The 26850-nt window shown below is 35.9% G+C and overlaps 1 protein-coding gene across 4 annotated transcripts in view; it reads left to right on the forward strand.

Annotated features, from left to right (window-relative positions):
* The window catches only part of MYO9A (myosin IXA), a 283835-nt gene that overhangs the window by 250115 nt on the left and 6870 nt on the right, over nt 1-26850 (forward strand). For all 4 annotated transcript variants that reach the window (XM_059371925.1, XM_059371927.1, XM_059371928.1 and 1 more), the window contains one exon: nt 25797-25999. In XM_059371925.1, coding sequence (XP_059227908.1) covers nt 25797-25999 — 203 coding nt within the window. The remainder of the gene's footprint in view (nt 1-25796; nt 26000-26850) is intronic.

Here is a 26850-nt window from a genome sequence, read left to right on the forward strand (position 1 = left end):
AAATATAGAGAGAGTTCAGTATTATCCTTGGTTTCAGGCCTCCACTGGTAACATTGGAATGTATCCCCCACAGAGAAGGGGGGACTACGATAGGTATAATTATATACCTGCAAAGAGAAAATGTATACTTTTTAATCTGCCCATGAAATATTCTCAAAATGAGGCCACAACACTTCAGTATCTGGGTAGTGGCCACACAGGTATTTGTTTCATTATCTTTGAAACTGTACTTGTAAATTTTGTATCATCTTTAAGTGTAAAATATTTCATAAAAATTTTTAGATAAAATAGTAAATCTGTGGGAAAACATCAGGCCACAAGAAAAACCTCAAAAGCAAAGAGGAAATTATTGAGTAATTTAAAAATTACTATAAAAACACTATCTTGAGTTCCTGGGATATGTAGCTAAAGCAGTGCTCAAAGGAAATTTTTTTGCCTTTCAAACTTAACAAGAAAAAATAAACATCTAAATCAGGCTAGAAATAGAACAACAAAATAAACCTGAGAAAGGAGAAAGAAGAAATTAATGAAAATAATTGCAGGAAGCACATTAGAAACAACAAAAAATGGTGAAACCAATAAAGTTGATTCTCTGACAGATCATTACCTAATCTAGCTAATTTTTTGCACACAAAAAAATTTAAAGGCAACAGAGTATAGAATGGGCTCTGGACTAAACTTTTTATGTAAATCCCAGCACCAGTTTACTAGCTATTTTGTGATGGGCAAGTCATTTAATCTCCATGCTTCAGTTTTCTTATCTATAAATTGGGGTTAATAGTACCAAACTCACAGTTAAGTGAGTTAATGTTCATAAAGTTCATAAGAACAGCACTTGACACATTGATTTATATGTATGTGTATATATGTGTGTGTGTATATATGTATATATATGTGTATATGTATATATGTATCAGTAAAATACTTGATATATACATTTAGAACTTTCTCATCTATTACAAGTTAATTACAAGTTGAAATAGTAGCAAACATAATTCAGTAACCCATAAACATAAACCTTGAGCAAGTGGGATATAACCTGGAATGAAAGGGTGATTCTGTATTGGGGTAACTGTTAACATAATTCATCATGTTAATTGATCTTCATAGATATTTAAAAGGCATTTGATATAATTATATAGGTATTATTTTTTTTAATTCTTATTAAATTAGGGGTATGCCTGTAATTCCTTAGCATGGTAAAATATATCTGTCTCAACCCCAAAGCCAGTATATTACTTAATGGAGAAACACTGGAAGCATTCTGATTAAAATCAGGAAAAGACAAGGATGTCCATTATCCCCACTGTTATTTGACATTGATTGGAGATACGTTATTTGACATTGATTAGAGGTACCAGCTAATGCAGTTAGATGATAAAAAAGAATCAGAGTTACAAAACTTGTTAAAATTATCACTATTTCTATTCTGATTTTATTTAAGACTCAAGAAAACTAAAAAACAATTTACAGATTTTAAGAGAATTCAGTAGGGTGTCTGGGCACATTTAATAGTTAATAACTTCAATATATACAACCATTTGGGTGATATAATGGGGAAAAAATGCCCATTTGTATTTGTGTTTGCATACCCATGTGCATAATTTATAAATTAAACTTTATTTTTGTAATGTATGTGTGGGAAAAAATATAGTATATACAGGGTTCATAAAACCAACATAAATATACCAAGAAATATAGTTAACAAAGAAACATGGAAGAAGAAATATGGACGATAAAAAGAAAGCCTTAAAACCGAAGAATTAAAAAAAAAAATTAAAAAATTTTAAAAAAAAAACGAAGAATTACAAAAGCAGGCTTTAATAATTGCATTTGGAAAGGAAGACTGAATTTTATAGGGGTGTCAGTTCTACCTGTTCTGTTCCAGTTCAGTTATTGTTCTAATACCGAACAGCATGAGAAAGGGGCATCTTTTTAGACTTAAATTTAGACTTACAAGGAAACCATGGGCTGCACTTGGGATTAGAATCACTTAAAATGATGTCAGGCAGTAAGCACAGCATGCCAACAGACAGCTTAAAGTCTTTCTCTTCTGCCAGAGTCCTTGTAGCCGTCCGTCCAGCCATACAACCATCAAGGGCTTAGTTATCTTTAGCCTCCCAAGTTGCAGCTCAGATGCAGAAAAAGAGATCCAGATGTTGTGAATGCAGATCCATTCTGCCTTAGAAGTTTCATGCCTCCATGGGAATCAGTGTCTTTTCTAAAATTCCATAGACGTGGTTTCCAAGGTCCCTGTAAGGAATGTGTCTAAATTAGAACAGACGGCACACTCAGGGAAGTCCAAATATATGGCTTTTGACCAGATATTTATAATTTATTTATCATTGCTTCTTTAGATGTAATTTACCAATCAAGGTAATTTTTGCCAGAGGCAGTGTATTTAATAACATCGTTTTCGTGCTACCTTTATCAGGTTTACAGGGATCCTGCAGCTGTAACATTGACCAAAGATCAAATTTTCATAAACAAGGAAGGAGGCTTATCTTTTTTAAGTTTTTATTTTAATCATCCAGTGCTCATCATGATAAGTGCACTCCTTAACCCCCATCACTTATTTCACCATTCTCCCCACCTCCCCTCTGGTAACCATCAGTTTGTTCTCTGTAGTTAAGAGTCTGTTTCTTGGAGAGAGAGAGTGTGTGTGTGTGTGTTTGTGTCTCTTGTTTCCCCTTTGCTAGTTTATTTTGTTTCTTAAATTCCACATACAAGTGAGATCAGTTGGTATTTGTCTTTCTCTGACTTATTTCACTTAGCATTATATTCTCTAGCTCCATCTTAGTCGTTGCAAATGGCCAGACTTCATTCTTTTTTATGGCTAAATAGTCCATTGTATTTATATACCATATTTTCCTTATCTGTTCATCAGTCAATGGATACTTGGACTGCTTCCATATCTGGGCTATTATAAATAATGCTTCTGTAAACATAGGGACCCATGTTTCCCTTTGAATTCGTAATTTCTGTATTCTTTGGGTAAATACCCAGTAATGCAGTTGCTGGATCATAGGGGAGTTCTATTTGTATGTGCTTAAAGAACCTCCATACTATTTTCCATAATGGCTATACTGCACCAGTTTGTAATCCCACCAACACTGGACCACTCCACATCCTTGCTAGCACCCATTATTTCTTGTGTTTTTGAGTTTAGCTATACTGACAGGTTTGAGATGATAACTCATTTGTAGTTTGGATTTCCATTTCCCTGATGATAAGTGGTGATGAGCATCTTATTAGTCTGTTGGCCATCTAGTTCTTCTTTGAAGAAATGTCTCTTCATGTCTTCTTCCCATTTCTTAATTGGATTCTTTGTTTTTTAGGTGTTGAGTTGTTCTTTTTTTTATTTGTATAGGTTCTATATATTTATATTGGATACTAACCCTTTATCACATATATTATTTGCAAGTATTTCCTCCCGTTTCATAGGTTGCCTTTTGGTTTTATTGTTTACTCCACCGTGCAGAAGCTTTTTATTTTGATGAAGTTCCAATAGTTTATTTTTGCTTTTGTTTCCCTTGCCACAGGAGACATACCCAGAAAGAAGTTACTGTGGCTAATGTCAGAGAGGCTTATTGTCCCGTGCTGTCTTCCAGGATTTTTATGGTTTCAGGTCTCACATTTAGGTTTTCAGTCCATTTTGAATTTATTTTTCTGTATGGTGTAGGAAAGTGGTCCATTTTCACTCTTTGGCATGTTGCTGCCTAGTTTTCCCAACACTATTTCTTTCTTTTTTTTTTTTTTAAGATTTTATTTATTTATTTGACAGAGAGAAATCACAAGTACATGGAGAGGCAGGCAGAGAGAGAGAGAGGGAAGCAGGCTCCCTGCCGAGCAGAGAGCCCGATGCGGGACTCGATCCCAGGACCCTGAGATCATGACCCGAGCCGAAGGCAGCGGCTTAACCCACTGAGCCACCCAGGTGCCCCCCAACACTATTTCTTGAAGAAACTCTCTTTTTCCCACTGTATACTATTTCCTATTTCATTGAACATTAATTGGCCATATAATTGTGGCTTTTTCCTGGATTTTCTATTCTGTTCTATTGATTTATGTGTCTGTTTTTGTAATAGTACTATACTGTTTTGATTACTATAGCTCTGTACTATGACTTGAAATCAGACTTGTGATGCCTTCTGCTTTTCTTTTCTTTTTCAGGATTGCTTTGGCTATTCAGAATCTTTTTGCTTTCATATAAATTTTAGGATTGTTTGTTCTAGTTCTGTGAAAAATGCTGTTGGTATTTTGGTAGGGATTGCATTAAATGTGTACATTACTTTAGGTATTGCAGACATTTTAACAATATTTGTTCTTAAAATCCATGAGCATGGAATATCTTTCCATTTCTTTGTGTCATCTTCCATTTCCTCATCAGTGTTTTATAATTTTCATTTACATCTTTGGTTAGGTTTATTCTTAGGCATCTCACTATTTTTGGTGCAGTTGTTAATGGGATTGTTTTCTTAATGTCTCTTTCTGCTCTATTATTGGTTTATGGAAATGCAACAGATTTCTGTATATTGATTTTTGTATCCTGTGACTTTACTTAACTTTATCAGTTCTAGTAGTTTTTTGGTGGCATATTTAGGGTTTTCTTTATTTAGTATCATGTCATCTGCAAATAGTGACAGTTACTTCTTCTTTACCCATTTGGATACCTTTTATATATTTTTGTTGTCTGATTGCTGTGGCTAGCTAGGATTTCCATTACTTCGTTGAATAAAAGTGGTGAACAGTGGACATCCTTCCCTTGTTCCTGATGTTAGGGGAAAGGCTCTCCATTTTTCCCCATTAAGTATAATGTTAGCTGTGGGTTTTTCATATATGGCCTTTCTTAAGTTGAGGTTTATACCCACTAAACTTACTTTGTTGAGGGTTTTTCTCATGACTGGATGTTGTACTTTGTCAGATGCTCTTTCTGCATCTATTGAAATGATCATACGGTTCTTATCCTTCTCTCAATGATGTGATTTGTCATATTGATTGATTTGTGAATATTGAACCACCCTTGAAACCCAGGAATAAACCCCATGTGATCGTGGGGAGTGATTTTCTTGATGTATTGTTGGATTTGGTTTGCCAATATTTTGTTGCAGATTTTTGCATCTGTGTTCATCAGAGAAATTGGCCTGAAGTTCTTTTTTTATTTAAAGTGATATCTTTATATGGTTTTGGTGTCAGGGTAATGCTGGTCTCGTAGAATAAATTTAGAAGTTTTCTTTCCCTTTTCTGTTTTTTGGAATGGTTTGAGAAGAATAGATACAAACTATTATTTAAATGTTTGGTAGAATTTGCCTGTGAATTCTGTGAAGCCATCTGGTCCCAGACTTGCTTTGTCAAGAGTTTTTTGCATTACTGTTTCAGTTTCTTTGCTGGTAATTGATGTGTTCAAATTTTCTGTTTCTTGCTGTTTCAGTTTTTGTAGGTTACATGTTTCTAGGAAGTTATCCATTTCTTTTAGGTTGCCCAATTTGTTAGCATATAGCTTTTCATAATTTTTTCTTACAATCCTTTGTATTTCTGTGGTGTTGGTTGTTATTTCTCCTCTCTCATTTGTGATTTATTTATTTGAGTCCTTTCTCTTTTTTTTCTTGATAAGTCTGGCTAGAGTTTTATCACATTTTTTGATTTTTTTTTACCCCAAAGAACCAACTCCTGGTTTCATCCATCCTATTTTTTTAGTTTCTTTATCAGTTATTTCTGCTCTAATCTTTATTATTTCCTTCCTGTTGCTTATTTTCAGTTTTGTTTGTTCTTTTTCTATTTCCTTTAGGTATAGGTTAGGTTGTTTGATTCCCCCTTAAAACCACTTTTGGTGCATCCCAAAGGTTTTCTTTATTTTCCCCCCATCTCCAGACATTTTATTTTATTTTTTTTATCCCAAAGGTTTTGAACTGTTTTGTTTTCACTTCCATCTGTTGCCATGTACTTTTTAATTTATTTTTTGTTCAATTTTCTTTTATTTCCTTGTTGACCAATTCATTTGTTTAGTAGTATATTATTTAACCTCCACATATTTGGTCTTCCAGGTTTTTTCTTATGATTAATTTCAGTTTTATTTGTGTTCAGAAAAGATGCTTGGTATGACTTAAATCTTTTTGAATTCGTTGAGGATTTCTTTTTTTTTTTTTTTTTGGTTTTTATTTAAATTCCAGTTAGCTAACAGGATGGTGTGATATTAGTTTCAGGTGTATAATACAACATTTCAGCACTTCCATTTAAACTAGTGCTCACCACAGTAAGTACACTTGTTGAGGCTTGTTTTGTGTGGCTAATATGTAATCTATTCTGAAGAATGTTCCATATGTACTTGAAAAGAATGTATATTCTTCTGTTTTTGGATGGAGTATTCTGAATATATGTTAAATCCATTTGTTCTAGTGTGTCATTCAAAGCCTTTATTTCCTTGTTTTTCTATTTTAGGTGATCTGTCCATTGATGTAAGTGGGGTGTTAAAGTCCCCTACTATTACTGTATTAGTATCTATTAATTCCTTTATGTTTATAAAATAAAACAAAATAATTCCTTTAGGTTTATTATTCTCTGCTTTATGTATTTGGGTACTCCTCTCTTGGGTGCATAAATATTTACAGTTGTTTTATCTTCTCTTTGGATTGCCCCCTTTATTATTATATAGTGTCCTTCTTTGTCTCTTGTTACTGTCTTTGTTTTAAAGTCTGTTTGCCTATTATAAGTATTGCTGCTACTTTTGACATCCATTTGCACAATAGATGTTTCTCCATCCCCTCACTTATATCTGCGGGTATCTTTAAGTCTAGAATGAGTTTCTTGTAGGCAGTATAGAGATGAGCTTTGTGGTTTTTTGTACATTCCCTCACCCTTTGTCTTTTGAATGGAGCATTTAGTCCATTTACATTCAAAGTAATTATTGATAGGTGTGTATATATTGTCATCTTATTAATTGTTTAGTGGTTATTTCTGAAGTCTTTCCTTAGTCTGCTGATCCTTGTGTCTGTGTCTCTCTCTCTCTCTTTCTCATGATTTGCTGATTTTTAGTGATATATTTGGATTTATTTCTCTTTATTCTTTGCATGTTTATTAGTTGTTTTTGATTTGTCATTACTGTTAGGTTTGTATATAACCTCTTCTGCATATAAGTTGATGGTTGTTAAAGTTTGAACCCATTCTTTACTCTTCTCCATGTTTTAGGCATATGGTGTCATATTTTACATCCTTTTGTGAGATCCTTGACTGATTTTTAATTTTTTTTATTTTTTAATTTTTTTTTAAAGATTTTATATATTTATTTGACAGAGAGAGAGAGTGATCACAAGTCGGCAGAGAGGCAGGCAAGAGAGAGGAGTGGTGGAGCAGGCTCCCTGCTGAGCAGAGAGCCCGATGTGGACCCTGAGATCCCACGACCCTGAGATCATGACTTGAGCCGAAGGCAGCTGCTTAACCCACTGAGCCACACAGGCACCCCTTGACTGATTTTTTTTTTTAAAGAAATGTTCATTTTTACTACTTTTGTGTTTCTTGCCTTCATACTGTCTTTTTTGTCTTTCCTTTCCACTCACAGCATCCCCTTTAATATTTCTTTTGGGGCTGGTTTAGTGGCCATGAGCTCCTTTAGTTTTTGTTTGTCTGGAAAACTCTTTTATTTCTCCTTCTATTCTCAATGATAGCCTTGCTGGATAAAGTATTCTTGGCTGCAGGTTTTTCCCATTCAGCACTTTGAATATATTATGCCACTCCTTTCTGGCTTGGAGTTCCTGGTGAAAAAGTCACTGATAGCCTTAGAGGGGTTTCCTTTGAATGTGACTAGATCTTTTGTCTTGCTACTTTTAATATTTTTTCTTTATCATTATATTTTGCCATTTTAATTATAATATATCTTGGTGTAGATCTGCTTTAATTGATTTTGTAGGGGGTTCTCTGTGCCTCCTGGATCTGTATATCAGTTTCCTCCCCCAAATTAGTGAACTTTTCAGCTGTTATTTCTTCAAACAAATTGTGCATCCCCTTTTCTCTCTCTTCTTTTTCTGGGACTCCTGAAGTTATTACATATGATAGAGTCGCTGATTTCTATAATTCTATTCTTCTGTGTAATTCTTTTTTCTCTCTTTTGATCAGCTTGGTTGCTTTACATTACTCTGTTTTTCTGGGTCATTAATTTGTTTCTCTGCTCCTTCCAGTCTTGTGTTCACTCCAACAAGTGTATTTCTCATTTCACTTCTTGAACCCTCTATCTCTATATTGTTCCTTATCTCTGGGTTAATGGTCTCACTGATGTTCTCCATTCTTTTCTCAAGTCCGGTGAGTGTCCTTAGGATCATTGCTTTAAATTCTCCCAAGGGATACCTGGGTAGGTCAGCAACTTAAGAACCCTTTTCTTGATCTCACAGTTGTGAGCTCAAGCCCTTTGTTGGTGTTTGAGCCCAGTGTGGAGCCTACCTAAAAAAAATAAAAATAAATTCTTCATCAAGCATGTTACTTATATCTGCTTCACTTAGATCTCTGGCAGTGGCCTTGTCCTGTTTTTTTGTTTGGACAAATTCTTCTGTCTTCTCATTTGACTAAGTTTCTGTGGCTGTTTCCGTGCATTAGGAAGAACAGCTATGTCTCCTAGTCTTAAGGGTAGGTAATGGCTTTATGAGGAAGAGGTCCTTTAGAGCGCTGCAGTATAGTGTACAGTGTTCCCCAGGACCTGGTACCTCCAGGAGCGTCACCAGTATGTGCTGCATGTACTCTTCTTATTTGGTCACTGACCTGAATATGGTATGTTTTAACTAGGTGTGTCCTGGTCTGCTTATGAAATGAGATGTGTAGCCACCACCACTGGAACCAAAGTGTTGCAAAACTCCCAAGTCAGGAGATGCAGTATTGTTAGGGGTTTGGGTCAGTATTCTGGGGGAAGAGTCCTGCTGTGCTGGGACTGAGGCAGATTTGACTGGGAATGGTAGTCCCTCTAGAGCATGGAATGGGGGCAGGGTAGAGGGAACTTGGTGTAAGCAAGTTAAATAGCAAGTGTCAGTGCCGTGCTGGTTCCTGCAAGTTGCCCTATGCTTATGCTGAGGGGTAGGGGAGGCAAATGACATCTGACAGTCCCTTTGTTCCTAGAGGAGTCTCTGTGAGATCACTGCCCCTGTAAGACATGATCAGAAATGAACAACTAATCTCCCTACTGTGTACCCTAGGCACTCTTCAGATTGCTCTCCCCACTTGCGTTCATGGGCTGTTTGCCCTGCCTTTCCTCCAGGTATACCCCCAGTGTCTTCAGAGCTGTTCCACAGGCAAATGTGAACTCTCAGAACTCCAGTGCTTTTTCTTTCTAGGCCTTCTCTTTTGTGCACTCTCTTGTGTGTTAGTCTGTCTCAGCTTTCTTCATGACCTCCGATCCTCCCCACTGTAGTAGCCACAATCTGCTTCTCTCCCTAGCTGTGTTTCCCAGACTTCCTAACTCCTGCAGTGTGGCCTCTTCTCTTCCTGTGAAATTTGTTCTTGCATTCTTTAGGTCATCTTCTTGGGTATTTAGGATGATTTGGTAGTTGTCTAGTTGTATTTGTGGGATGAAGCAAGCCTAGGGTCCTTCCACTCTGCTGCCATCTTCCCTCCAATGTCAAAGAAAGTTTTGTAACCCTTTACCTACAAATGTGATCTCAGTAAAAATAGCAAAATAACATATGGGGGGACTCTTGGCAAGTTGATAAAAGAATTCATTAAGAAGAAAATGAAAATTTGGAAAATCCTTTAAAAGAAAAAGAAAGGATTATAAAAAAATTTAAGTGGGTAGCATTTTAAAAGTATATTATCCAATAAATGGTGAAGGAAAAATGGATAGCCATGTAGAGAAAAAAGAATTAAGATACTGATCCAGGTGAATCAAACACTAAAAAATAGGGACGCTTGAGTGACTCAGTTGGTTGAGCCGCTGCCTTTGGCTTGGGTCATTGTCCCGGGATCCTGGGTCTGAGTCCCTTGTCGGTTGGGGGAGGGGAGGGTCCTTGCTCAGCAGGGAGCCTGCTTCTCTCTCTGCCTCTACCTGCTTGTGTTCTCCCTCTCTCTCTCTCTCTCTCTCTGACAAATAAATAAATAAATAAAATCTAAAAAAAAAAAAAAAAAGACTAAAAATACAAACTGAAAGTATTAGAAGTATATAGCCCAGGCATTCTAGCTTTTCAGGGCTCTCACTGCCCTGCATCCTGCAGTCACTCAAGCACCCCTGTCTTCACCGCGCAGTGCCAAAATATCCAAGAGGAAGCTTAGGTTAGCTGAAAGAGCAGTTATGGAAGAGCCCAAGAAGAAATCAGCAAGGTGGTCAACTAAAACCTTTTTCTACACAAGTTGAAATCAAGCTATGAAAAGTGGCAATAAAGGATCAGTCTTTAGGGGGAAAAAAGGAAACGAAAGAGAAAAGAAGAGCAAAAGGTAAACAGCTTGAACTGTCTACTAACCAAGAAACTACTATCTTTTGGAAAACAGAGAAACTGGGACTCAGTGTGATTAAATTGATACCACTTACCAGATCAGTGATCCCTGCATTACACTTTCTGTTTAATCTGGAAGAATTTTCTTTTTTAAGTCACTGTTCTGTATATGTGACTTCTTTTAAAGCTCTAAAAAACATGTGTTTTGTTTTTTTTCCTTTTATTCCCCAGCTTTATTGAGCTATAATTGACATATAACATTGTATAAATTTAAGATTACAATGTGATGCGCTGATGATATATGTATATATCATAAAACGATTACCACAATACAATTAGTTAGCACATCCATCACCCTACGTAGTTACTTTTACTTTTTTGATGGTGAGAACATTTAATATCTGCTCCCTTATCAACTTTCAAATATACAATGTAGTAACTATAGTCAGCATGTTGTACATTATATTCCCATAATTTATTCATCCTATAACTGGAAATTTTTACCCTTTGACCACTATCATCCATTTCCCCTATATCCCCACCCCAGCCCCTGCAACCATCAATCAGTCTACTCTGTTTCTGTGAGTTCAGTGAAAATTACAATTTTTAAGAAGACAAGCGTCTGACTAGGGTTGTGTATTTTCAAAACATGAATCTGAAGAAAGATTTGTATGCAAAATATTCAAATCACTAGGAAAATTCCACAATAAGAAAACAAGCTCTCCAAATTAAGATAAATAGAGCAATATGAGTAGATACCTTACCAAATAATATACATAAATCGGAAATAAGCATGTGTAAATTGCTCAATTTGAGGAATTAGTGGAAAATGATATGCACTGTGCATTAAGGAAAAGCAAAGTCAAACACCAGGGACATACTCTCTCCATCCATTAGAAGGCTAAATACCACAACTGACAATACCAGTTGCTGGTGAGGATGTGCGACAAAAATAAATTTCATTCATTACTGATGAAATTACAAATGGTACAACCTCTTAAGAAGACATCTTTCCAGATTCTTTTGAAGCTAAGCATAGTGTCACCATATGCTATAGCATCTGTGCCCTCAGTGCATTTACCCAACTGATGTGAAAAACATACATCCACATAAAAACCACTAAGAACACATACACAGCAGATGTATGAAAAGAAGAGGGGAATCCCATTTCCATTTTGAAAGTGTGAAATCAAGTGCTACTTTGATTTTTCTGTACAAACAAGTCATGGTGAACATTGAGTAATGCATAGATTGTTGAATCAGTATGTTGTACACTTGAAACTAATATAAAATTGTATGTCAGTTATACTTCAAAAATAAAAAGTATGTTGTGTAAGAGGGTTTCCCTTTCTCCACAACCTTGCCAACACCTGTTGTTTCCTGTGTTGTTAGTTTTAGCATTCTGAAAGGTGTGAGGTGATATATCATTGTGGTTTTGATTTGCGTTTCCCTGATGATGAGTGATGTTAAGCATCTTTTCATGTGTCTGTTAGCATCTGTATGTCTTCTTTGGGAAAATGTCTATGTCTCCTGCCCATTTTTTAACAAGATTATTTGGTTTTTTGTTTCGGGTGTTGAGTTTTTTAGAAAAAGTTCCTCGTACATTTTGGTTATTAACCCTTTATCAAATGTGTCATTTGCAGATATCTTCTCCCATTCCATGGGTTGCCTTGTAGTTTTGTTGATTGTTTCCTTCGCTATACAAAAGCATTTTATTTTGATGAAGTCCAATAGTTCATTTTTGCTTTTGTTTCCCTTGCCTCCGGAGACATGTTTAGTAAGAAGTTGCTATGTCTGATGTTAAAGAGGTTGCTGCCTGTGTCATCTAGGTCTCTTACCCTTTTTGAATTTATTTTTGCAATGGTGTAAGAAAGTAGTCCAGTTTCATTTTCATTCTTTTTTATGTTGCTGTCCAGTTTTCCCAACACCATTTGTTGAGGAAACACTCTCTTTTCCATCGGATGTTTTTTCCTGCCAAATATTAGTAGACCATATAGGTGTGGGTCCATTTCTGGATTTTCTATTCTGTTCTGTTGATCTATGTGTCTGTTTTTGTACCAGTACCATATTGTCTTGGTCACTGCAGCTTTGTAATATGACTTGAAGTCTGGAATTGTGATGCCTCCAGCTTTGCTTTTCTTTTTCAAGATTGCTTTGGCTATTTGGGGTCCTTTGTGGTTCTATACAAATTTTAGGACTGTTTGTTCTAGCTCTGTGAAAAATTCTGTTGGTATTTTGATAGGGATTGGATTAAATGTGTAGATTGCATTAAATGTGTAGATTGCATTTTAACAGTATTCTTAGAATCCATGCACATGAAATGTTTTTCCATTTCTTTGTGTCACCTTCAGTTTTGTTCATTAGTGTTTTACACTGTTGGTGGGAATGCAAACTGGTGTAGCCACTCTGGGAAACAATATGGAGGTCCCTCAGAAAGTCGAGAATAGGGGTACCCAATGATCCAATAATTGTAGTACTAAGTATTTACTCAAAGGATACAAAAATATTAATTCAAAGGGACACATACACCTTGATATTTATAGCAGCATTATCTACGATAGCCAAATTACTGAAAGAGCCCAAATGTTCATCAGAGCGTTTGGTTTGTCCTATACACACACAATGGTATATTACTCTGCCATAAAAAAAGAATGCAATCTTGCCATTTGCAATACATAGGTGGAGCTAGAGTATTATGCTAAGTGAAATAAGTCAGTCAGAGAAAGGCAGGTACCATATGATTTCACTCATATGTGGATTTTAAGAAACAAAGCAAATGAACTTTGGGGAGGGAGAGAGGCAAACCAAGAAACAGACCCTGTAACACAATTGATACTGGAGAGGAGGTGGCCGGGGGGCAGGTACTGAATAGGTGATGGGTGTTAAGGAGGGTACTTGTCATGAGCACCGGGTGTGTGTATGTCAGTGATGAATCACTAAATTCTACACCTGAAACTATATTACACTGTATGTTAATTGGGATATAAATAAAAATGGGAAAAAAATAAAAATGTGTTTTTAAAAAATTGAAAATAGTTAACTCTCCATAATGTTTTAAACTGCTCCCTGATCTGTTGTGTGTTATCTCTGACATCTTTGGTAGCCATAGTCCAGCTTTTCCTAGTAGCTTGGATTGGAAATCTGAATATTATGTATGATATTGAAACCTGGATTAGTCAGACTTCATATCTGCACTTACCAACATTTACAGTTAATTAGAGTTGATATCTTGATTTTAGGAATAATTTATCTCTGAAGTTTAAGCTAGAAAATCATTGAATTATAGTCTCAGAAAAGGACTAGAATTTGACTTTATATTTGGTATTTGCCTGAAGAATTAGGTATAAATCATTCATAAAGTGTGTGGTCAATCCAAACCAATAAAATCCCTATTATAATAGAAAAATATACTGTAATCTTGGAGTAGAGAAGGTTTCTTTATTATACAAAACTATTAAAAAGGAAAAGTTGGTATGTTCATCACCATAGATACAAAGTATTACTTTATGATAGAAATGACCATAAGCAAGGCAAAAGGAAAATGACACATCCTATGAAAATATCTACAACTCGTATCACAAGGTCCAATTTTCCCTAAATTAATAGGAGAAGCTCCTTTAAATAAGTAGGGAAAGACCTCCTACCCAGTGAAAAATGAACAAAGGATTCACCAACCACTGCTCAACTTGTTAACTCTGGACTCTTCAGAGAGTCCATGAGGTCAAATGTATTTTTATTATAATGCCAAGAAAATATTTGCCCTTTTCACTTTGTTGACTTTTACATAGATGGTAGAAAACCAATTATGGATAAAACCACTAAAAGAGAATATGTAAATGAACATTGGTCTGGAAAAGAAAAAGTTACATTAAAAAAAAAAGTCATGCTGACTTTGGGGAAGTTTGAAAGTACAGAGAAGTGTAGAGAATAAAGGATATTATTCCACTCAAACTAGTGTTAATAATTTGGTGTGTTTGCAGATTAAAAAAAAAAACCCTACAATATACAAATTTATGTCCAGTTTTTAACACATTAGCAATTTTCCATTTCCATGTATCTAAAAGCTCTATGTAATCAACTTTAAAAAGTACTTCCTTCGTCCTTGTAAGAGAACTGAGATGTAGGGGGTTCACCTATTCCTTCATCTTTTTTAATGCTGATTAGAACTTGGGCCTGAATAGCCTGTTTGATTTTCTTCACTCTCTTATGTAATTCCGAGCTAATCCATGGTGAACTACTTAGTTGGCTTGATGATGATTATGAATGCTGAACAAAGGCAACTCTTCTGTTGAATACTAGTAAGTGTGTAGTAGAATCAGTTCAGATTTTTCCAGCTCTCTGAGGCTTTTATATTACATATCTTACATAATGTTTTAGTCATTTATTTGGCTTCATTAAAATAGTCAATATCAAGATGTCCTGAAATGTATGTGATTGTGATCGGTCATAATGGACATTCTGTGTTGATACTAACTCCAAATCCTGTTCTCTTCCTTAGTTCCACAATGCCATCTTCTTCTGAGGCATCCTTTGTTAAATTTGCAGACTGATCTTCTATTTCAAAGGCCTTTTTCTTAATATATCATCTGCTTTCTGAACTCAGAACTGAAAGTGGAATAGCAATCTTGTAATTCTCTTGATTTTCATCTTGCTGTGTGTTTTAGAATGCATGAATTTGGAAGGGTTAGCCTAAATGCCCTTGGAGCTGCCCTCCACTTCCACCTTTTTCAGGTGAAGCCTTTTTTTTTTTTTTTTTTTTTTCAGGTGAAACCTTTCAGGTTTCTGTTTCTGAGATAGCATATCTTCCTTCTTTCTTCCCAAAATCAACTCAGAAATCTGTCAGTTTATTTTCCCATGCTGTTTGAAAGATATCGGCATACTGGCATAAATAGCTAACTTTGAAAAGGAACTCTTAAAATATCTTTTTTACTGTGAAGTACGTATAGAAAAAGTACAGCAGCATACATACATATCTTAATGAATTATAAAGGAACTATATCTAAATACCACCCTTAGGTCAAGAAATAGAACATTGCTAGCATCCCCAGAGGCTCTCCTCTTTCTCTTTCCAAACACAATCCCTTCTTCCTCCCAGCATAAGCAATAACCTGAGTTTTATGTTAATCACTTAGTCTGTTTTATTTGTTGTATGTATGTATGTATGTATCTCTGAACACTAGAGTTTTGTTTTACCTGTTTTGGGACTTTAAAAATGTAATAATCATGTAACTTGTTTTCTATTTGACTTAATTTACTCAGTGTTATGTGTGTAAGACTTATCCATATTGTTGTGGTTAGTTGTAGCTCATTGTCATTAACGCTGTAGTATCACAGTATTCACGTATACCACAGTGTATCCATTTTAGTGTTGAAGGACTTTGGCTTATGTTTTGGGGAATTATGAATAATGCTTCTGTGAACATTCTGATACATGGATTTTTGATGGACATGCATATATTTTTGTTGACAATACATAGGAGTGGAATTACTGGGTCACAGATACATATATCATCAACGTTAGTTACATAATAGTGAACTTTTTTCTAGCATGGTTGTACATACTAGCAATGTATGAGGGAGGGTTCCCAGTTGTTTACTCCACTACATATGTTGCCAGATTCCTTCATTTTAGCCATTTTAATGGGTGTGTCCGAGTGTTTTAATTTGCGTTTTTATGCTGTGACTCTAAAGTGCTTATCCCATAAGTGTATTGGCCATTTGGCTGTCCTCTTTTGTGAAGGACCTGTTCACATCCCTGGCCCATTTTTCTAATTGGGTTGCCTGTTTTTGTTTGATTTGAAGTTCTTTATGAATTCTGGTTACTCCTGTTTCAGATTTTTTTCTTTCACCCTTAAATGTATCTTTTTTTAATGTTCAGTTAGCCACTGTATAATATGTCATTAGTTTTTGGTGTAGTGTTCTGTGATTCATTAGTTATTTATAACACCCAGTGCTCAACACAACGTGCCTTCCTCAATACCCATCACCCTGTTTTTTATCTTTTGATTAGCAGAGGTTCTTAATTTTAATGTAGTCACTCTTTACTTTTAGGGTCATGTGTAAGAATTTTTTTTACTACCCAAGGTTATAAAGATCATCTTTATTATCTTTTAAAAGCTTTATTGCTTTGCCTTTGATATTTAGGTATCCAGTTACACCTGGAGACAGTTTTTGTATGTGATAAAATGAAGGCAGTGATTTTTTGTTTTTTTGTTTTTTAAAAAATTGTATTTTTATTTGAGAAAGAGAGAACACAAGCAGGGGGAGGGGCACGGGGAGAGGGAGAAGCAGACTCTACTTTGAGCAGGGAGCTCAAAGCAGGGCTCAATCTCAGGACCTAGAGATCACGTCCTGAGCTGAAGGCAGATGCTTAACTGACTGAGCCACCCAGGTGCCCCTCCAGTTTATTATTATTATTTTTAAAGATTTTATTTATGCATTTGACAGACAGAGATCACAAGTAGGCAGAGAGGCAGGCAGAGAGAAAGAGGAAAACAGGCTCCCTGCTGAGCAGAGAGCCAGATTTGGGGCTCCATCCCAGGACCCTGGGATCATGACCTGAGCTGAAGACAGAGGCTTTAACCCACTGAGCCACCCAGGCACCCCCAGTTTATTATTTTTAACAACTAAAACATTTAGAAAAGTTGCAAGACTAGTACAATGAGTACCCATGTACCTTCACCTAGATACAACAAATGTTAGTATTTTGTCATGTTTGCCTTTCTCTCGCTTTTTTTTTCTGAACCATTTCAGAGTTTATGACAGTTTACCCCTAAATACCTCAGCATGTGTATCATAAGACCAAAGGCATTTTATTTAACCACACCCAGTGTAGTTGACGATCAGGAAATGTGACATTGACACAAGACTGTTATATAATACACAGTCCATATTAAAGTTTCACCAAGTATCCTTTATAATGATTTTCTTTAAACCAATGTCCAGTCAAGGACCATGCATTGCCTTTGGCTGTCAGGTGTGTAGGCTCTTCCCTTTACTCTTGAATGCTTCCCTCACCTTTTAGGCAGTGATCTTTATATTTCCCCATGGATATCCAGTTTTTCCAGAACCATTTATTTAAAAAATATTCTTGGAGTGCCTCGGTGGCTCAGTCAGTTAAGCGTCTGACTCCTTGATTTCAGCACAGAGTCATCAGACCTCGCCCCACATTGGGCTCTGCACCTTGTAAGGAGGCTGCTTAAGATTATCTCTCTCTCTCACCCCCAAACTGCCTCCCCGGCTTGCTTGCTTTCTTGCTCTAAAATAATAATAATAGGGGCGCCTGGGTGGCTCAGTGGGCCCCACATTGGGCTCCATGCTCAGCAGGGAGCCTGCTTACGCCTCTCTCTCTGCCTGCCTCTCTGGCCACTTGTGATCTCTGTGTGTGTGTCAAATAAATAAATAAAACCTTTAAAAATATAATAATAAAATAATAATAATAATAATAATAATTAACTAAAAAATTATTTTCATACTGTCATGAAGTTCCCCTTTTATTATAAATCAAGAGTCTATATGTGCATTGATCTGTTTCTATGCTCTCTGTTTTGACTTTGTACCAATACCAGGTTTTTAAATTAATACAGCATTCTAAAAATAATCTGCTGGAACAAGTCATCCTACCTTCTTCTTTAATTGTGTTTGATTATTCTTGGCTCTTTATGAATCGGCTTCACAAAAATTCTCTTGGAATTTTTACTGAGATTCCTTTGAACTAATGATTGCTTTAGATAGAATTGACATTTTTACAATATCGTTCCCATCCATGAACATGATTTCTCTCTCCATCTAGACCAGTTCCTCTCAAAAATGTTTTAAAGTTTTGTGTGTAGTGACCTTACACATTTTTTCTCCTTGTCTGATGACCTTTTTCAACTCACTTTCCTTAGATTTTCTGCCTCTACAGGCATATTGTTCATGAATAATGATAGCTTCCTTTGGCCTTTTACAGTCTTTTTGCCTTTTATTTCTCTTTCTTACATAAGCTAGAACCTCCAGTATCCTGTAGAAAGGAAGTGCTGATAGGGATCATTCTTGGCATGTTTCCAGTCTGAGTGGCAAGCTTTCAGTCTTCTACCACAAAGTATAATGTTTGCTATAGAATTTTTGTAGACACTTCTTAAGTGTGTTTCCTTTTATTCTTGTCTTTTTAAGAATTGTTACTGTGATTTTATGTTGAATTTTATAAATTGCTGTTACTGTATGTATTTTATTGACACACACACAGAGTGCATTTCTAATGTTAAACCATAATTTACATATTACCGCAATGAATCAACTAGTCTTACAGTAATATCCTTCTTATATATTGCTTGAATAGGTTTATAGTATGTTTTTAGGATTTTTACACCTGTGGTAATGAGTAAAATTATAATAGTGCTTTTAATATCCCTGTTATGTCTTGATATCAAGGGAATGCTGGCCTCTGAAAATGAGTTGGGCAAGCGTTCTTTTTAAAAAAAAAAAAAACTTGTGTGGAAAAATTTGTCTTCTTGTTTGCTGGTAAAATCATCTGGGCCCATAATTTTCTTTATGGAAAAGTTTTAAATTGTAGATTGAATTTATAAGATTTTTCACATTTTAAAATTTATTGTTTGACAGAATTAATTACTTGGATTTTTATAGAAGTTCTCCAGTTCATATAAACTTTCAGATTTCCTGACATAAAATTGTTCATAGTAGCTTCTTAACTTTTTTATCTACAAGATTTATAATAGTGTCCCTCTTTTCATTCCTGCCTTTGGTTATCTGTGAATTCTTAATTTTTCTTCATCAGTCTTGCCAGGGTTTTAAACTTCTTATTAGTCTTTTTAAAAAGTTACATATTGGCTTTGATCCTCTTTTTTTCTAATGTTCACTTACTCTTATCTTTGTTTCCTTTTTTCTCCTTTGGTCTACTTTGTTACTCTTTACCTAGTTTCCTGAAATTGGTGCTTATCTCTTTAATTTTTAGCCTTTCTTCTTTTCTAATGTATGCATGTAAGGCTGTAACTTTAGGGTAGGCAGTATTAAAGTGTATCTCATATATTTTGATACTGTTGTTCAAAATAATTTCTAATTTCCATTGTGATTTTTTTCTTTGTCCATGGATATATTTTTTTTAGATTTTATTTATTTATTTGTCAGAGAGAGAGAGCGTGTGCGCGAGAGTGCGCGCACATGCACAAGCAGGCAGAGTGGCAGGCAGAGGCAGAGAGAGAAGCAGGCTCCCTGCTGAGTAAGGAGCCGGATGTGGGACTCAATCCCAGGACCCTGGGATCATGACCTGAGCCCAAGGCAGTGGCTTAACCGACTGAGCCACCCAGGCATCCTTGGATATTTTAAAAAGTCTATTTCTTAATTTCTGAATTTATAGGGATTTTTAGTTTTCTCTTTGTGATGACACTACCAGAAAACTTATTATAAATTACTTTAAAGGTCAGGTAAATTTTTTAACCCCTTGGAAATTTATTTTCTTACTGTATATGTTTTAAAATAAAGAATATTCTGGGCACCTGGGTGCCTCAGTGGGTTATAGCCTCTGCCATCGGCTTAGGTCATGGTCCCAGGGTCCTGGGATCAAGACCCCACATTGGGCTCTCTGCTCAGCAGGGAGCCTGCTTCCCCCTGCCCACCACGCCTACTTGTGATCTCTGTCAAATAAATAAATAAAATCTCTTAAAAAGAGAGAGAGAGAATATTCTGAAGTTGTTAGATACTGGGTTCTTATATGTCTATTATGTCACTTAATATATATCAAGTTGCTTTATTGATTTGTGTATACAAATTTGTTTTTTCTGTGGTAGTTAAAGCATTGTCTGTTTCTTTGATTATTTCTGTCAATATGTTACTTTAAACTTTCAGAAGCCATTTCTGAGGTACTTCCAAATTTGGAAACCTACCTTCTTCATAATTTGAGCTTTTGTCATTGTGAAATAACCCTCTTCATCACAAATTAACACTTCTTACCTTAAAATTTACTTTGCCTGGAACTTATTTAGCTACACCAGTTTTCTTTTGATTAAACATGCTGGGTCTTTTATTCCTATCTTTTTACTTTCAGCTTTCTAAATTCTAATGTTTTATATGTGCCCCTAATAAATTTCATATAGTTGGGTTTTCTTTATTAAGACACTCTGACAGTCTTCAGATTTTAACAAGTGCATTTAATCTATTTACATTTAATGTAATCCCTAATATATTGGGATTTAAATCTGCTATTTTATTTTATTTTATTTTTTTTCTTAAAGATTTTTTATTTATTTATCAGAGAGAGAGAGGGGGAGAGAGCGAGCACAGGCAGACAGAATGGCAGGTAGAGGCAGAGGGAGAAGCAGGCTCCCTGCTGAGCAAGGAGCCCGATGTGGGACTCGATCCCAGGATGCTGGGATCATGACCTGAGCCGAAGGCAGCTGCTTAACCAACTGAGCCACCCAGGCGTCCCAAATCTGCTATTTTATTTTGTGTGTTTTATTATTCCTACCTGATAACATGTTCCTTTTCTTTATTGCCTTTTTGGGGTTTCTTTTTGTTTTTGTTCTGTTTTGTTTTGCCTTTTTCTTTTGATTACTTTTTATTCCATTTTTTTCTTTTGTTAGTTGCTAGTTTTATACTTTTTTACTCTTTTTTAAATAGTTAACCTAAAGATTATAACATAAATCTATGACTATCAAAGTCTGTTAATTTGTACTTTTATCTTCGATGATATAAGGAATTACATATGCTTCAGCTGTTATTATATTATATATTATATATGATGTGGTTGCTCTTGTTATTTTTAATTATTTGTATACTTTAAATCCACATTATTCTTATGTTTTATGTAGTCAGTATTCATTCAAAATTACTCATATATTTTCTTTTCCTTGTTCTTTATTTATCACCCCAATTTCTCTTTTTATTATTTTTATTTTCTCTTTTTATTTCTCTTTTTTATATCCCTTTAGTGCAATTGTATTGGTGATTGTATTTGTAATTGTATCTTAGTCTGTGTAAAAGTATCATTATTTCAACTTAATTCTTGAAGGTGGTTTTGCTTGGTGTAAAATCATAGATTGGCAGTTTCTTTCCTTACATCACTATAAAAATAGCATCTATTATATTTTGCTTTCCATTATTTCTGTGGAAAAGTAACCTTTTACCAAATAGTTTATTTTTGTTGCATGTGTAGATGTAGTTTTTTCATAACTCAGTTAACATTTTTTTGAATATAGTTAACATATACAATATTACATTAGTTTCATGTGTACAGCATAGTAATTCAACACATATATTTTACGCAGTGCTATTGCAGGTAGTTACAGTACCACTGACTAGGTACCCTGTGCTGTACTTTCCAGCCTGGATCTCCTACTTCTCTTAACTCATCACTTTGCCCTCTTTCCTCTGGCAACCATTGGTTTGTTCTCTACATTTAAAAGATCTGATTCTTTTTGTTGATTCATTTGCTTTATTTTTTAGATTCCACATATAAGTGAAATCATGAATTTGTCTTTATCTGACTTTTTCACTTAGCAGGATACCCTCTGGTTCCATCCATGTTGTCACAAATGGCAAGATCTCATCCTTTTTTTATGACTGCATATATTCCATTACTTTTTTATCCATTTATCAATCAGTGGACACTTGGGCTGCCTACGTAATTTGTAAATTAATGCTGCAATTAACATAAGGTTGCATATATCTTTTCAAATTAGTGTTTTCATTTTCTTTGAATGCATATCCAGTGGAGGAATGACTGGATCATATGGTTGTCCTACTTTTATGTTTTTGAGGAACCTCCATACTGTTTTCCAAAGTGGCTGGACCAGTCTGCATTCCCACCATTGATGTAAGAAGGTTCCTTTTTCTCCATAGTCTTGCCAATACTTGTTATTTCTTGTCTTTTTGATTCTAACCATTCTGACAGAAGCAAGAGGATATCTCCTTGTGGTTTCGATTTGCATTTTCCTGATGATAAGTGATCTTGAGTATTTTTTCACATGTCTATAGGCCATCTGTAGATCTTCTTTGGAAAAATGTCCATTCAGGTCCTCTGTCCACTTTTTAATTGGGTTGTTTGTGGTTTTTTGGTTTTGAGTTGTATAAGTACCATATATACTTTGGATATTAATCCCTTATTGGATAGATGATTTGAATATATCTTCTCACAATCAGTAGGTTGCCTTTTTTGTATTGTTGCTGGTTTCCTTTACTATACAAAGGCTTTTTATTTTGATGTAGTCCTAGTATTTATTTATTTTTGCTTCTGTTTCCCTTACCTTAGGAGGCATATTTAGGAAAATGTTGCCATGGCCAATGTCAGAGAAATTATTATCTGTGTTCTCTTCTAGGAGTTTTTATGGTTTCAGGTCTACATTTAGGTCTTTAATACATTTGGAGTTAATTTTTTGTGTCTGATGTGAGAAAGTGGTCCAGGTCATTCTTTTGCATGTAACTGTCTAGTTACCGCAGCACCATTTGCTGAAGAGATGGTCTTTTAACCCTGTCATATATTTTTGCTTCCTTTGTTGTAAATTAATTGACCATATAAGCATGGGTCTATTTCTGGACTCTGTTATGTTCCATTGATCTTTGTGTCTGTTTTTGTACAAGTACCATACTGTTTTTTTATTACTACAGCTTTGTAGTATCTTGAAATCTGGAATTGTGATACCTCCAGTTTTGTTCTTCTTTCTCAATATAGCTTTGGCTATTCAGGGTCTTTAATGATTCCCTAGAAATTTTAGTATTTGTTTTAGTTCTTTGAAAAATGCTGTTGCCATTTTGAGAGAGATTGCATTGAATCTGTAGATTGCTTTGGGTAATATGGACATTTAGCAATATTAATTCTTCCAATCCATGAGCATGAATGTATTTTCCAGTTGTTTGTGTCATCTTAGTTTCTTTCATCAGTATTATGTAGTTTTTGGAGTACAGGTCTTTCACCTCTTTGGTTAAGTTTATTCCCAGGTAGTTTATTCTTTTAGGTGCTATTGAAAATGGAATTGTGTTCTTAATTTCTCTTTCTGCTACTTCATTATTAGTATTTAGAATTTTAACTGAATATTTTTGAATATTAATGTTGTGTCCTTGTTGCAGGTATACTTTTTTTTCTGACTACTTTTAAGATTATCTCTTACCTTAGAGTGCCTGCGTGGCTTGGTTAGGCATCCTGACTCTTGATTTCAGCTCAGGTCATGATCTCAGGGTCAAGCCCTATCTCAGACTCCATGCTCATCACAGACCAAGAGTCGCTTGTCTGTCTCCCTCCGCTCCTCCCCACAGCTCATGCTCTTACTTTCTCAGTCTGTCATAAATAAATCTTAAGATTATCTCTTGCCTTTTATTTTTAGCAGTTGTTTCTATGTGTGGACTTCTTTCTGTTTATCTTCCTTAGAGTTTGAATGCTTTCTTCAGTCAGTAGGTTGATATATTTAATTGGTTTTGAAATATGCTCTGTCATTATCTCTTTAGTATCCTACAGGATCTCTCTCCTCTTCTGGTATTCTTTCTACATATGGTTGATCTTTTTATTTTGTCCTTTCTAACTTTTTACCTTCTTTTCCTAGTTTTTTCAGGAAAAAAATTATTTTCTGCTTGATTCTTTGTTTTCTTCTGATTTAACTTCCAGTCTACCATTTCAACTCTTTCTCTCTCCTTCGGCATGATTATTTTAAGTCTGTCTGATAGCCACAGTATCTGGAGTCATTGAAAGTTTCTGGGTTTTGTTGTTTTCATTTACATTGTCTTGTCTCCTTTTGTGCTTAGTTACCTTTGATTATGTGTCATACATCGTATTTGAAAAACTATTTGTAGAAGTATTTTGAGGACTGAGAGGACATGATTTTCCTCCAAAGTGTGTTTTCATTTTTTTTTTTGTCAGGTTCTAGGGCTCTTGCAATCTGGGGTTACTTTAATCCGGTTTTAGGACTTAAATTTTCAGAACCATTCAAATGACTTGAAGCTACAGGGTCCACAAAGACTTTTATTTCAGCTTACCCTTGTTTAAGATGCAAACCTTGGGGATCTCAGCGTCAGGCATGGAAGTTTTACCAGGCAACAGTCCATACCCTTGTGTGCTCCAGTTTTTATCTCTACCCCAGGGATTGGCAAACTTCTTCTTTAAAGGACCAGAGAGTAAATATAAGGCTTTGTGGACCATAAGGTCTTTGATGCAACAATCAGTGCTGCAGCTGTTTTTCAGAAGAGCCTAGACAATGTGTGAATTAATGAGCATGAATGTATTTCTGTAAAGATTTATTTTCAAAATCAGTCACAAGGCCCCAGATTTGGCCCAGAGCCATGGTTTGCTAACCCCTGCTGTAGTCTGTCAGAAACTCTGCTCAGATTCTCAGCCACATCTTCTTAAATTTAGATTAGCCCTGAATGCTGAACTAGCCTCTCTTTTGTTTGCTTTATTAACTAGCTCTCTGGTGCCTTCAAGAATATTTTGGTTTTGGTTTTGTTTTTTTTAAGATTTTATTTATTTATTTATTTGACAGAGAAAGAGAGAGAGATCACAAGTAGGCAGAGCAGCAGGCAGAAAGAGAGGGGGAAGCAGGCTCCCTGCCAAGCAGAGAGCCTGATGTGGGCTCAATCCGAGGACCCTGAGATCATGACCTGAGCCAAAGGCAGAGGCTTAACCCACTAAGCCACCCAGGCACCCCTATTATGGGTTTTTAATGTTTGGTCCAGGTGCTCTCAGAAGGAGGTTTAATCTGAAATACCTAGTCTGCTATTATCAGAAGCTAAAGTCATATACAAGGTAACTAAATTAAAAGCAATGAGATTTTCCCTTCCGCCCTAATCTCAAAAAGGAAATTTCTTGAGGTGCTCTCAGAGAATCTCTCTCACACGCATCCTGTAATATATAAATGACTTTTTTTTTTTTAATGAAACTGACTTTTCAGGACATGTTTCTGTAGTCTTCCTAGAGAGATTGTACATTCCAAGGTTAAAGTTACGGAGCAGCATTGTCTGTCAGACCTTTTTGGATGGAAATGTTCTGTATCTTGCAGTATTACAGTATGGTAGCCACTAGCCTCCTGTGACAATTGAGCGCTTGAAATGTGACTAGTATGAGTACAGAACTAAAATTTTACATTTATTTAATTTTAACTAAATTTAAATAGCCAGGTATGGATACTTGTTTGGAGTGGACAAAGCTTATATTAAGTGAAGAATCTCTCCTCTCAGTGCATAATGTGTTCCCACAGTGCCACCTACCAAAGTATCCATTTTCTAGTGCTACTGAAAGAAATACTTAAACTAAATGTGTTTGATGGACAGTATCTTCTAAATATCTGAGCCTTGCAGAATGTTTCCTACCATTTACCTGGTTTGATGGAAGTACACAAACTTGCTGTTCTGAACAGGCTGCATATACCTAATGCAGTCACTCAATTTACTGCTAACGCATATTTTTCTTTGCAGGGAAAGGGGCGACTTCGTCGAGGAAACTATCCAAGTCCATCCTCTCCTGTTGTGGTCCGGTTGCCCTCCATGTCTGATGTCCCAGAAGAGACCTTGACTAGTGAAGCCACTGTGGAGACTGACATCACAGAACAACAGCAAGCAGCCATGCAGCAAGAGGAGAGAGTACTGACTGAGCAGATTGAAAACCTACAGAAGGAGAAGTAAGTTTCCAGGAGGAAAGGGAGCCACCAGTCGTTACCTGTTTTCATTTTCTGCATTCTGTGCTCTCTTGGTTTTTCCTTTTTTATTAAACATCCCCTATGTACCAAGCACTGTATCCGGTAATACAGGAGATGCAAATACATGGAAAAGACATGTTGCCTGGACTCAGGTAAGAGCATGAAGAGTTGTAACCTCAATGAGGGAAGCTCCATGAGCAGGTGTACCTGAAGCTTCTTGAGTAACAGTGCTGGTGACTGCGATAAGGTGTGTCAGTCTTAGCCAGGTCTCCGAACAGGTCTGAGATCAGCCTCATTGAACAGGTTGGTCTTTCAAAGGAGGAGTAAGGATTCCTAGGCTAAGACAAAAGTCCCTTTCAAGAATGAGTGTCATTCAGAACTCCCTAAAGTGGGACATCTTGGTGGCTCAGTCACAAGTGTCTGACTTCAGCTTGAGTTCTGTATAGGGCTCCTTGCTGGGTGGGGAGCCTGCTTCTCCCTATGCCAGTTGCTCTCCCTCCTTGTGTTTGCTTTCTCTGTCTGACAAATAAATAAATAAAATCTTAAAAACAAAACAAAAAACGAGAACTAAAGAAGGTTATTATCTGAAGATCAATATAACTATGGGGCCACCAACAGGATGGTCAGGGTAAGGCAGCAATTCTAGTGGGTGCTGGGATAATAGGTGGGAAAATTGGTGGCAATTTAGGAGAGAAGCAGATAGGCAGCTCTCTGCCCTCTACCATCACTAGAGCAAGGTTAAGTAACAATAACACTACATCTTGGGGATAGTACAGACATGCTATGGTTCTTTTTGAGGCTACTGTGTATTGGTTCTTATGGACAAAAAAGGC

Source organism: Mustela nigripes, chromosome 13 (genome assembly GCF_022355385.1).
Source record: "Mustela nigripes isolate SB6536 chromosome 13, MUSNIG.SB6536, whole genome shotgun sequence".
In the NCBI taxonomy this organism is placed as follows: Eukaryota; Metazoa; Chordata; class Mammalia; order Carnivora; family Mustelidae; genus Mustela; species Mustela nigripes.